Below are 13,884 nucleotides of genomic sequence, written 5' to 3'. Positions count from 1 at the left end.
CAAGAGCAAATTCAGGGCTGGTTATGACCAGAAAAAGGGTGGACAGCCACCTAAGAATGCTCCCAAAGATGGCCGAGATGCAAAGAATGACTCCGAAAAGAAGCCGGGGGGTAAACGCCACAATTTTGGGCTCTCAAAACAGCAATTGGAAGAGTACAGGAAAGCTGGAAAATGCTTTAAGTATGGCAGTAAAGATCATATATATCCTAAATGCCCACAGAATCCTAAGAATGCTGAGCCTAATGTGGAAAAGCCTCTTGTGAATGTTGTACCCGATGTGCAGGGTAATACAGGGCGTGAGCCCAAGAGTAGAGTCATATGCAAGGCTTGGGGCAAATTGAAGGATCAGCCCGCTTTGTTTCTTTTTGATGATGCTTCCACAGATAACTTTATATCCGTACAGATGGCTGCTGCCATAGGTCTCAATGTGGAAGACATGGAAATGCAAATGAATGCAGATGCCGCCTTTGAGGGCAAACAGGTTGATGTAACTCCGGTCATTGGTAAGCTCCGTGTACATATACAGGACTACCTCGACCATGAGAGCTTTTTAGTGGCTCCTCTTACAGGTTGTGATGTTTTGTTGGGGATGCCCTGACATCACCGTTTAGAGCCTATTAAGGCTTACAAAGAGAAGAAAATCAGCTTTGTACATAGAGGCCGTGAGCACTCTATAGATGCTGGTACTACTGGAAGTACCATACCTCTTGTAAGCCATGTACAAATTAATAAGGCAATAAAGAAATCAACTTGTTCTTACTTGGTTTTTGTACGTGATACCATTGAACATTCTAGTGTTGATGTTAGTACATTAGATCAAGACAAGCTTAACTTTTTGAATGAGTTCAAAGATTGTTTTGCGAATGCTTTGCCAGCAAGGTTGCCACCCGAGAGGCCAGAAGATCATTGCATAGATCTAATTCCCGGTAGCTCTCCACCTAATAGGCCACCATACAAGGTGAGTGCTAGTCAACAAGAAGAGATTATGGCACAGGTGAATGAACTTTTGAAAAAGGGTTAGATTCGGCCTAGTTCCTCGCCATATTGCTCGCCGGTACTTCTTGCTCAAAAGAAGGATGGTACTTACAGGATGTGTGTTGATTACCGTGCCCTCAATAAGATAACCATCAAGAATCGGTTTCCGATTCCGCGCATTGATGACATCTGTCATGTGCATCACAGATGCCATGGACATTTCTAGGGCTAGATCCAGAAGAGGCAAGCAGATAAAGACTAAGAACCCATAGAAGATGGACATGGAGCAGGGCTTGGAGCAAAGCATGGATCAGAAGGGCTGTCGGCTGGATGGAGGATGACATCAGCAACACCAGAAGGCTGTCGGCTGCAAGACAGAGGGTGCTGGCAGCAGGCGCATCCAAGGGAACCAGTCGGCTGCATTTAATTGCATTTATTGGATTTTATGAAGCAAGAACTGGCCGACCAGCAGTCGGCCAGTTTACTACATGCTCCAAAGCCTATAAAAGGGCATCCTTGCTCTATGTTTTAATCATTCCACCCACTAGGGGTGTGAGTCAGTAGGAGGGTCCCATAGGGGGCCAGAATTAGGGTTTATCACCTTTTCAAGAGGGCAGCCAAGTGCTGTACAGATTTGTACCTTTTTGTACATAGTATATACTGAAATTCCAGCACTTCTCACTCTCTCTCTCTACTCTCTCTCTACCTGCGTTTTTGCATCATGGTGCGTTTTTGCATCAGGAGGTCTCCAAGAGTGTTTAGGGCTGAAAGAAGACTACCCAGAGCTTCCGCGCGTTACATTGGTATCAGAGCATCAGGCTCAGCAAGGCTAAACACTGATTCAGTCCCAGATGATGGTGTACAGGTCCAAGGTACAGGAAAGTACACGGATTCGAAGCCCAAGACGGGAACACAGATCGGGAAGAACTCCCAGGAGGTTTGTTGGTGGTGTTCCACAGTGCCAGATGGGGATGGCAGTTCCGTGAGCCAGATGGGTTCTAAGGGAACGGTCCCAAGGGAGGTTGATCCTCCAAGGGTGATGTGAGAGTGCCAGACTCAGTTCCAGGAACGAAGACCAAGACGGTGTTCAGAGCCAGGGCAGGAATGGATTGTGGACTAGAGGAAGACCAGATGCATAGATCTTCATCAGAGACAGAGTGGTTTGGAGAACAGACCGGATTTTCAGAGAAAAAGGTTTGCCAGGGATGGATGATGACTGAGGGACTTCGGAACAGGATTGGGATGATGACAGTCATCCAAGAGCAGGTTGGATTCCCGTCATCAAGTTTAGCAGAGGGGGATGTCATGTGCATCACAGATGCCATGGACATTTCTAGGGCTAGATCCAGAAGAGGCAAGCAGATAAAGACTAAGAACCCATAGAAGATGGACATGGAGCAGGGCTTGGAGCAAAGCATGGATCAGAAGGGCTGTCGGCTGGATGGAGGATGACATCAGCAACACCAGAAGGCTGTCGGCTGCAAGACAGAGGGTGCTGGCAGCAGGCGCATCCAAGGGAACCAGTCGGCTGCATTTAATTGCATTTATTGGATTTTATGAAGCAAGAACTGGCCGACCAGCAGTCGGCCAGTTTACTACATGCTCCAAAGCCTATAAAAGGGCATCCTTGCTCTATGTTTTAATCATTCCACCCACTAGGGGTGTGAGTCAGTAGGAGGGTCCCATAGGGGGCCAGAATTAGGGTTTATCACCTTTTCAAGAGGGCAGCCAAGTGCTGTACAGATTTGTACCTTTTTGTACATAGTATATACTGAAATTCCAGCACTTCTCACTCTCTCTCTCTACTCTCTCTCTACCTGCGTTTTTGCATCATGGTGCGTTTTTGCATCAGGAGGTCTCCAAGAGTGTTTAGGGCTGAAAGAAGACTACCCAGAGCTTCCGCGCGTTACAACATCTTGGACAAGCTTGAAGGTTCGGCATGTTTCAGCCGAATAGACCTCAAGAGTGGGCATCATCAAGTGAGAGTGGCACCTCAAGATGTACACAAGACTGCATTAAGGACAGCCTTTGGTCTTTATGAGTTTTTGGTGGTGCCTTTTGGCCTTACAAATGCACCCGCTACCTTCAACAGGATGATGGACAGGGTCTTCAGAAAGCATAGAAAGTTCACGGGTATATTCTTTGATGACATTATTGTATTCTCAAAGAATGAAGCCCAACATCGTGAGCACTTGGCTATTGTGTTTAAAGAGCTTAAGGAAAATCAGCTCTACATAAATGCAAAAAAGAGTGAATTCTTCCTCCCAAAGATTCACTATCTTGGTCACATTGTATCAAAGGATGGTGTGCGCATGGATCCCGCAAAGATACAAGCCATGCAAGAATGGCCAGAGCTGAAATCAGTCCATGAAGTGAGGAGCTTCCTTGGTTTATGTGCTTACTACAGGAGGTTCGTCAAGCATTTTGCTTTCATTGCCGCTCGTTACATGAGTTAACGAAGAAGAAAGCAATCTTTAAATGGACACAAGAAGAGAGAGATGCCTTTCAAAAGTTGAAGATTGCAATCATCTCGGGACCGGTACTCATTATTCCGGATTTGCACAAACCTTTTGTGGTGGAATGTGATGCATGTGGGGACTGCATAGGGGCTGTTTTGAACCAAGAAGGACATGCCATTGCCTATGAGAGCAGACGCTTGCAACATGCAGAGCTTCACTTACAGGTTTATGAGAAGGAGTTGTTGGATGTAATTCATGCCCTTACTATTTGGAAACACTATCTTTTAGGGGCTGATTTTATGGTCAAAACTGATCATCAAAGTTTGAGATACTTTTTGACTCAAAGTAAGCTCTCAGAGAAGCATATGAGATGGGCAAATTTCCTCTCAATGTTTCATTTTCAAATTTTACACACTCCAGGGAAAAAGAATGTGGTGGCAGATGCCTTATCTAGACGACCACAGGTTCATGCTATTACAGTTGCATACCATGAGGACTTATCGGATATGCGTAATACTTATCATCTGGATGAGGATTTTGCACATGTATGGGCTGATTTGCAAGAGGGTATTGCTGTCCCATCTTATGTCATAAGAGATGGATATCTCATGATGCAAAATCGTATGTGTGTGGTAAAGAACCTTCACCATAAGGTTATGGATGAGTGCCATGCTCCTCCATATGCAGGTCATAGAGGCATTTTGGCCACAGCACAAGCTTTGGAGAGGTATTTCTTTTGGCCAGATATTCGCAAGGATATTGAAGCATATGTACGTGAATGTATGGTATGTCAAAAGGTCAAGTTTGATCGACATAAAGCACCTGGATTGCTTCAGCCTTTGCCTATACCAAATGAACCATGGGAAAGCATTGCTATGGATTTCATTATGGATTTGCCAAGGACGCCACAGGGAAATGATGCTATTTGGACCATCATTGACAGGTTCAGCAAGCAGGCACATTTCATTCCCGCGCGCAAGACAATAAAGCCAGATCATATGGCTAGGATGTTTTTGGCACAAATATTCAAACACCATGGCATGCCTAAATCTATTGTGGGGGATAGAGATCCTAGAACCACAAGCTTATTTTGGCATGCATTGTTTGACAATATGGATACAAAGCTGAACTTCTCATCAGCTTACCATCCACAGACAGATAAGCAAAGTGAAATAGCAAATTCAGCCGTCCTCGACTTGCTGAAATCTTATGTATCCGACCACAAATCGGATTGGGAGAAGTATTTACCACTGGTGGAGTTTGCCTACAACAATACGGTACATACTTCAACGGGCAAGGCGCCGTTTGAGATTATATGTGGCAAGGTGGTACTACCACCCATCCTTCGTAGAAAGGATGAGATTTTTGCAGCAGATGAGTATGTCAGAGACTTGGATACTGCATTTGCATAGGTACGGACAGCCATAGAGAGGTCTCAAACCAAGAATAAAAAGGCAACTGATAAGCATAGAAGGGATGTACAATTCAAACAAGTTGATTGGGTCTTGCTGAAATTTGAAAAGGCACGCCTTCGGAAGAGGCCAGGGAAAGAGGGAAAGTACCCTAAGCTTTCCAACAGGTACTATGGACCTTTTCAGATCTTGGAGAACATCAATGATGTTGCATTTCGGCTTGTACTCCCAGATCATTGGAACATGCATAATGCTTTTCATGTGAGCCTATTGAGGCCTTATGTGGGACCGACACCGTTTGAGCCGGTTTTGGAAGACCCACCCAAGGTGGATGAGCCGGAAGAGATTCGTCAACCTGAACAGATTGTTTTTCACAAGGAACGAAAGCTTGCGCGAAGCAAACTTGTTCGTAGGTACCTTGTGAAGTTCAAGAATTATTCAGCTTTGGATGCAAAATGGATGGATGAGGCCTACTTCGAGGATTACCCAGATCTTTTGAAGGCCTATCTGGAGGCTTTTCAGTTGCGGTCAACTGATTAGAAGCCGGGGGTCAACTGATTAGAAGCCGGGGGATGTCATAAACCCCTATATTCTAGGGACATGCGGATGCATGTATGTATTATACCTGGGCATGTGTATGGATCATATGAGTGGATGCATATGAGTCCAAGGACATGGCAGGACATTTGTGGACTTTCGGGCGGTGCCAGTGTGGATTCCGGCCATGCACACATGGTGTGTTATGATGGCAGGCGGAATATTTTCAAGTACAAGAATGATGATAGGTGGTTCTCCAAGTTTACATGTGCACAATGCATAAATGATGCATACCATAACTTTATTTTACTTTGTGTGACATTGTCTTGCTGCCTGGACAATGCTTGTTATTTTGGCTTGTGAAGTCCGAGGGACCGGGGACGCCCAGGCACCTTGTGGACACGTGTGTGCACTCTTGTTTGGGCCTAAAACTGTGGGCTTATGGGTTTTGCAGGTGGCAAGTGCGTCCACACTCAATTTACAGATTACTTCATTTACTACTAAGGTTTATTGGTTTGCAGGTCCACACTCATTAATAAGTGGCCGGACAACTTATAATGCATTCACATTTTTGGTTGGACCAAAATTAATGAAGTCCGGACAGCTTATGGCCATTTCCCATTTGGTTGGACCTAAACTTATAGAAACAGGACAAATGGAGCACTATGGGTTGGACACCTACTTGGACACCTTATGGGGACACATGTCAGCCAGCATGCGTACCCACCAAGCCCCTGAGGTGGCACCTGAAAAAGACGCCTCCCTCAAGAGGCCCTTTTGGGCTGTTTTACTCATTATTCAACATATTGGAGAGCTGGTTGGAGCTTTGGGAGTTGCTACAGGGCTGGTTGCTTGCTTCCCGGATTCACACAACTTGGACAATGATCCCCACACTCTTCTAAAGGGCTGGTTGGTAAATTTCAGACCTGCAATTTCTTTCTTTTTTAACAACTGCCCGCCTTGAAACGAATGTTTCACTCCATGCATGAAACGTTTTACCAACGTTTCGCGTTTCACGTTTCAGGGGAAGTGAAACGCGTTTCGCGGTGACCCTAATTTATGTATTCTTAAGTGTGCTTGTGTTTCTTGTTCCACTACACTTCTCTCTCTTTCCTAAAGTGAGATGAGAGATGAGAACTAAGAAGTCTCTTTTTAGCTTAGCCTTTTCTTCAATTTAGTGTTCCTTTATATGGACTTGACTTGATATCAAACCTTCATGGTCTTAACTAATGTATTCATGTATTGGTCTCATGGGTCATTTTGGCCTTCCGTAGATGTTAATAAACTCTCTCTCTCCCATATATTTACCTGCTTCTTTCAAACATTCCCTCCGTCTACAATGGGAGGGTCTGTAGATGACAAAATCAGCCAGCTTGATCATATCCTTAGGGATCTTATCAAGGACCAGAAGAAGACATTGGACAGCACCATCACCGCCATCAAGAAGGACTTATTGACGCGCATGGGGAAGCTGGAGGCCGAAGCGGAAATATGGAAGGAAGAGAAGCTTCCATGCAAGAGGAGTGGGAGAAGGAAAAGCTCGCCATGCAGGAGGAAATCAACCTTTTGAAGGGCAAAGTGGCATCCTTACGCGATCGTATCAATGGGAGTCAGCTCACCGACAGGGGATGAGACAGGCCACCTCCCGAGGTTCAAGAGGTATTGCAGTGCTTTTCAGACATGGGTTACATGAGCATGTTTGAGTCGTAGCACGAGACTCGGAGGCGAGATACATGTGGATTAGCTTACGCCTCTCAGAGACCAAATGGATTTATATCGCCCTTTGCTACTTTCCTCCGAAGGGGTCGCGGTTTGCAGCACCAAGGAGCCAGGTGGAGGAGAGGCTAGTGAGTCTCCATACTCTGTCTTATCTGAGGAGATCTTACACTATTCCACACTGGGAGAAGTCTTCTTGATGGGGGACTTCAATGCACGGACTCAGAGCAGACAGTGCGAGATCTATGACTTTGAGGATCCCTTGAGACTAGAGCCGCTAGCTACAGAGGATACAGGGACCACTCGGATCTCCGCTGACGGAGGAGCTGACAGCACTGGATATGGGCAACATTTGCTGGAGCTTGGGGCCCGACACCATCTCGTTATTTATAACGGGATGCCTCAGTGGCTAGATTCAGGTGGGTTGACTTGCTTTCCAGTGGGAGGCCGCAGTAGTACAGTGGACTATGTGATGGGATCCCGGCAGGCAGCAGATATGGTGTCTCACTTCACCGTACCACCATGCCCCATTGGGGCGGATCATACATACCTATCCCTCACTTTCAGGAGCTTACTGGAGACCCACCCATCCATCATACAGCCACCACGCACTATTTTCCACTTCACTCAGGACCTAGCCGATGTGTACGACTATCATATTCATGATCAGCTATTTGCCTTAGATCCATCGGCACCCATGGCTATGCTCACCTCCCAGCTCTCACATGTACTACACTAAGCAACCGCGAGGAGTTTCCCATACCACATACAGACAGGACAGCCACCTACATCTGGGAGCATGCCCCATCGACCACATTTTTACATTGAGGTGCCTGATTGATCAGGCGACAGGCCAAGGCACGGAGGCAACGGCTCTATTGTTGCTTTGTGGATTTCCGCAAGGCATTTGATACTGTGCCCAGAGAGCGCCTCTTTCGGCGACTACAGACACTAGGCATACCTTCAGACATGATGTGGGGCATATACAAGCTATATGAGCAGGTCTTTGGGAGAGTCCGATGCCCAGGAGGCTTGTCCGACACAGTTGCCAGCACCACTGGTGTGAAGCAGGGGTGCCCGCTCTCCCCCACGCTCTTTGGGCTCTATATTGATGAGGTGGTCGATTACATCACACAGGGAGGAGGCTCTGGGGTTGAGCTATCAGGTATTACTGTCCATGTTATACTTTATGCTGATGACATCGTCTTGGTATCCGACACACAGGTTGGGCTTCAAAGACACCTTGTGGCTCTTGATGACTTCTGCGTACAGCAGGGTCTCACAGTGAACCTTGGGAAAACCAAGGTTATGATCTTCCACACCTCACCCGCAGTCAGGAGCCACACTACTCTCACATTAGCAGGAGGGCGGGTCGAGGTGGTGAGCTCCTATGTTTACCTTGGCATCACATTTGCTAGCTCAGCTGGACGCTTCTCCATGGCTCAGGCAGTCCGGGGTATGCAGCTCTTGCTGGCCTTGAGCGTCAGTGTCATCAGGCACATTTTCAGGAACCTCGCACGAAGGGGTGGCTCTTTGATACATTAGTGACACCAGACTTGATGTATGCAGCAGCGGTTTGGGCACCAGGGCTTGCAGCCTCCACATGGGTACAGCTGGAGAGACCACAGATCTTGATGCTCTCGAGGATGATACGCAGCAAACCATCCGTCCCACACGACATTGTTCGAGCTGAGTTTGCTACACCACCTATGGCAGTGGAGGCATTGTTCCAGACGATCTCCTTTATATACAGGATGAGAGAGATGCCCACGGAGAGATTATCCCGCCGAGCTTTTGAGGCATCCAGACAGCTGGCCGAGGCTGGACACACTGGATCTTGGTATGCACAGATGCTACAGTGGTTCTCACATCATGGGATAGATATTGAGCGGTTGTCACCTTTTCAGTATGATCAGTCTGCTCCACGGGGTTACCTCTCTCTCAATGAGAGGAACAGAGTGATGAGACAGGACATATGGCAGCACTACATACAGGAGACATGGACAGCACCAGAGAGCCCACTACCACCGAAGATGCTGTATTACAGAGACCACTTTATGAGCATCTCAGGGGATGGGTTTATACATCGACCGCGGTACATGGTTGTATACATGCCACACAGCTCTCGCGTTGCTATTGGACAGCTACGAGTCTCATCACATCAGCTAGAGATAGAGGCTGGGAGAGCGGCACGGGTTCTCAGAGCTGAGCGGATCTGCAGATTGTGCCACGAGGAGGTGGAGACTGAGGATCACTTTGTATGTAGATGTAGAGCCCACCAGGGGGTCAGAGATAGATATGCAGGATTGTTTGAGGAGCACTCTTCACTACATCAGTTGATGGAGGCCTCAGACCAACGACAGATTGGCAGACTACTACTAGATCTTCATAGTTCTCGAGAGAGACTCCTCAAGACACCCGCTCCCACTAGGGGTGGGAGACAGTCCCGGCTCACAGATTTCTTCCAGAGAGCTATGCCAGTGCCAGCAGCTGATGTACCACGTGGGGTGACCGCACAGAGAGCACAGGAATTGAGAGCCAGGAGGAGACCTAGACAGACTGGACATAGAGCACCCCGACTCCGTCACCGAGAGATAGCAGCTATCCGAATGAGACACCAGATGGAGACACAGGAGAGGCTAGCTCGCTTTCATTCAGACTCGGGTACATGTTCACGCCATTCACAGCCTCAGCATCGGCGATGTATGATATCTTATATCCCTCTTATGGCACTGGATGGAGTTAGACATAGATCTGCATAGCATGCTTGTACTACCCCTTCAGCATATAGAGATGCATCTTGCCTTAGCACTCCATCCACATCCCCACCCCCCCTTATATTGTTTGTATATGGGCTCCACCGATCCATGATGATTCACATTGGTATCCAAACACATGCCCACTTTTTCTTTTCTTTCTTTTCTTCCGATGACCATAAGAAACACAGTTGTATTATTTTTTGTCTCATAGGCCGACTTTGGCCTCTCGTAGACGTTAATATATCTTTGTCTCTCTCTCTCTCTCTCTCTCTCTCTCTCTCTCTCTCTCTCGCCACACATACACCAAACATGGGTGTCTCCGTCAGAAATAGGTAAGAAGTGTGAGTTCTACAAAGATCACTTCTTGAGACTCTCCGAGGATGGATTCTTTGAGATCCCGGAATACATACAGATACACATGTCACATGCTATGGGTATCACGATCGGCCAGCTCAGGCTATCCTCCCACCGCCTCAAAATGATTGGCAGAGCTGAGAATATCCCACATGAGGAGAGGAAATGCACAGTATGCACCTCAGGAGCAGTAGAGAATGAGGCCCATTAAATGTTCAGTTGCCCAACTTACTACGAGATACGGGTGAGATTCCACCGCCTCTTCCGATAGGGATTCGGACCACTCACACAGGTGATACAATTTGAGGATCAGAGGTGCTTGGGCATGTACTTCATGGACCTCAGACGACAGAGGAATGTAGTGTTGAGACAACATGTTGAGAGACAACCCCGGCTCCAACAGGGCACCTCACAGAGAGCCATCACAGATTTCTTTGAGGTACACACATTCACATCGGAATCCACTGCCCACAATAGTTCCTCAACAACATTAGAGCACACCACCTGTACTCACGCTCCAACTTCACGCCCCAGAGGAGTTCTAAGCAAGAGAGCTCGATCCATTCTACGAGCCAGATGTCCCCAACCCTGAGTATCAAGTCCCTCCACCACACAGAGACAAATTCGTGAGGTTCTTCGTCAACATGACACTCCCATCACAAAGGCCTGACATTCACTCCACCATCAGATCGGTTCAGGCCAAGGCGGGTATCGTCATTAGCATCACGACATATCTCACTCTACATAGGATCATCTGTTGATCACACGTACTGTCAGATGTTTTCATTTTACTTTTTCTTTCAGTTGTTCATGGCTTAGTATATCCATGGTAGCATTGTATTACTTTTAGTCTCATAGGCCCTTGGGGTCTTCCGTAGACATTAATATAACTTTCTTTCTTTCTCTCTCCATGCGCACGTGCACACATGATTGTGTGTGTGGGGGGGAGCCCTAGCACATAGGCAAAAGTGTATCACATCTAGAAAGAGACCCAGTGGCTATGAGGGAGTGAGTGGCCTTTGCGAGTTTACAGTTACGCTACAGCTAGAACATCTGAATTTTTTAATGATAACAACATATATACCTAGGTGAATCCAAGAACATGCCCAAATTCACCTTATAAGAAAGTGCAATTTATAACCTCATGGTAGTCATCTACAATACAATAAACCATAAACCTTATTAGCATAACTAAAGTTTGCAACTCTATGTTGCTTTGTCTGCTTTCCCTCAAATATTAAAATGAATGGGAGAGAGCAGTAGAAACCTAAGATCAATTTATTCATAGACTAGAAAGAGACCATATAGGCCAAATACTGCTGAGCTGCTATGGGGACTGGTAATGCGCAAGAGTTCGTCCACCCAAGTGACGCGCTGGTAATGGGCAAGAGCTCATTCATGTATCTGCATGCTAGCCAAGCTCTTCCAATGCCAGCCTCATCTTCATCCTACAGAACCTCCTGTCAAATCTCCCCATCCAGCATCCTGTCCAAAATCCTAAATGCCAATCCTCAGCTGCTCATGTGACAAGAAGCCCTCCAATTATCACATACCGAAGCCATGGCTGAGGGTGGATGGTTGATTTCTATGATTGAAAGCAAACGAAGTGCTCCATGGATGAGAAAATTTGCAAAATTAGGATGACTTTGGTGTGATAATAAGCCCTCTTGCCACGGCCTCTAATTGCCATTAAGACCAACAAGCAAAGAGTGAAACAGCAACTGCAGATGAACATCGATTGTTCTTTGTTGCATCTTTCATACTTCACAACCACACACACGAGGATAACAAGGGGCTACCATCTATCCAAAACACATGACAAAGGGCTACCATAGATTTGATAATTCTCACTCGGATACAAATGTGGGAATTAAACATCTTTCAGCCTTAATAGAAAAGATAAAAAAATATTGTTTCAATGGATAGAGCCAAAAAGGTAACCTGGATATGCAAGCTGCATCGGCAATCAGCCTGCAGGTGCTGGCTATGGAGGGCAGAAGGCTGCAGGTGGAAAACAGGGGAGCCCTCCTCTGGCTCCACGGCGAAACGGACTGCAGTTCCGAAGGGCCATCCGTCCGGGACAGAAGAAGTGCAGAGGACGCCTTCATTGCAGACATCGATTAGGGTTCGCGCAGCTTCTGCAGGAGACGGTCTGGCTGGAGCCACTCCAACAGAAGCAGAAGCAGAAGCAGCATGGCCATGGTGCCCTGCTCTGCAAGCCCACCTTAGGGAGCGAGAGTTAGGGTTTCGGCAGCTCGCACGATAAAGCACACACGACTTCGTTGCAGCAGATGATGAGGACGAGGAAGAAGAGATGGAGCGTGGCAACGACCCTCCTGTTGCTGCTGCTGCTGCTCCTCGCTGCATCAACAGAGCATTCATTTTTCCTTCCCCTTGGCCTATCTCTTCCCACCATGGTCATACACCTTTATCCTAATAAAGATTCACCTTAGCCAAATAGTCATGCTTTGTCTCGTTTGATTGGTTGCCATATTTGCTTCTTTCGCACATGTGGACAAAAGAATGTAGCTCTTCAAAACATGGAGCAAATCCTTCCACTGCTTTGTCTAAGAGTCACTTGTGAAACTTAGAGAACTTCGCCCTCTGATACATCAATCCTTGATGCCACTACATTTTCTAGTAGACGCACGATAACCTCTACTAGAAAAAGCATAATGTGCACATGACTCCAAGGCCAACCAAGTTAATGAGGATGAAAAAATTACTCGAGCGATAGAAATTCTATGTACCCATTGAACACAGTGGTCTACTTGGTAAGCAGCATGACATCCAAGGAAGAGACACAATGGTTGCTTTTTTGAAGTGCCAACTCATATTAACGTTGATGCAAACTCCAATCCTTGGGCATGTGCGCAAAAAGAAAGTTCTCATGAAGCCCCAAGATGCAAGGCATTAAATGTAGCGTTCACCTTGAAGAAATCTCAACTCCATTTGTTCACACTCTTCGTACATTGGGAATCCCCGCCTCTAACTTAATAGCATTTCACATTATGTACGGCCATGGGCCCTATTGATGTTACAATTGCCTAGCCCCACCATAAGACTTGTATGTACAAGTAAAGGTAGGTGGATGCCCACTTAAGTTGGGTGGCTAGGCAAAGCCCCTTCCTTGTATATATATACTTTTTGATAATGTAAACGGGGAGAATCAATCATTTCTTTTATGCAAAGCTTTCTTCTTCTCTTATGCTCTTACCCTCTTGCTTTCTTGTGGTAGTTATGCTTGTGTGATTGTGTGTAGTGTGATTAAGTGTGCATGCTTGATAGCATGAGTGAGGGAGTGATTGAGCTAGAGTGGGGCAGAGAGTGGTTCAAGCTCTCTAACTTAACCATTGCCAAGGGTTACCGTAGAGGATTGAGAGTAGAGGAAGGGTTCAAACAAGAGGGATGCCACTCCTCTTAGCCTCTTTTGCCTCTCCTAATGGGACTTCCATGATCCAAGATAAGTGGTTTAGCTACTATCCTATGATTCCTTGCAAAAGGGTGAGGGTTCTTTAACATGACCAAATGGTGACGTTGGGGAAGAACTAGTCTTGGATGAGGAAAGGAAGTAGAACTATCTTCTTCTCAAAAACCTAATGTAGAAAACAAAGAATCTACAAACTATGCACATGATGATTTGGCTTTCATTGTGCAATATAGTTTTAACCC

The 13,884-nt window shown here is 46.5% G+C and overlaps 1 protein-coding gene across 1 annotated transcript in view; it reads right to left on the bottom strand.

The window, feature by feature from the left end:
- Positions 1–12,650, bottom strand: part of PGR7 (proton gradient regulation 7) — a 69,878-nt gene extending 57,228 nt beyond the window's left edge. The window contains exon 1 of the mRNA XM_086772555.1: positions 12,154–12,650. Within this exon, the coding sequence (XP_086628681.1) occupies positions 12,154–12,329 (176 nt within the window). The 5' untranslated portion in view covers positions 12,330–12,650. The remainder of the gene's footprint in view (positions 1–12,153) is intronic.
- Between the last annotated feature and the right edge of the window lie 1,234 nt (positions 12,651–13,884).

The sequence above is a fragment of the Cibotium barometz genome, chromosome 3 (assembly GCF_041138505.1).
Source record: "Cibotium barometz isolate CiBa-2024 chromosome 3, ASM4113850v1, whole genome shotgun sequence".
Classification (NCBI taxonomy): Eukaryota; Viridiplantae; Streptophyta; class Polypodiopsida; order Cyatheales; family Cibotiaceae; genus Cibotium; species Cibotium barometz.
Note: the sequence above shows the minus strand (reverse complement) of the source record. Positions and strands in the feature narration are given on the sequence as shown.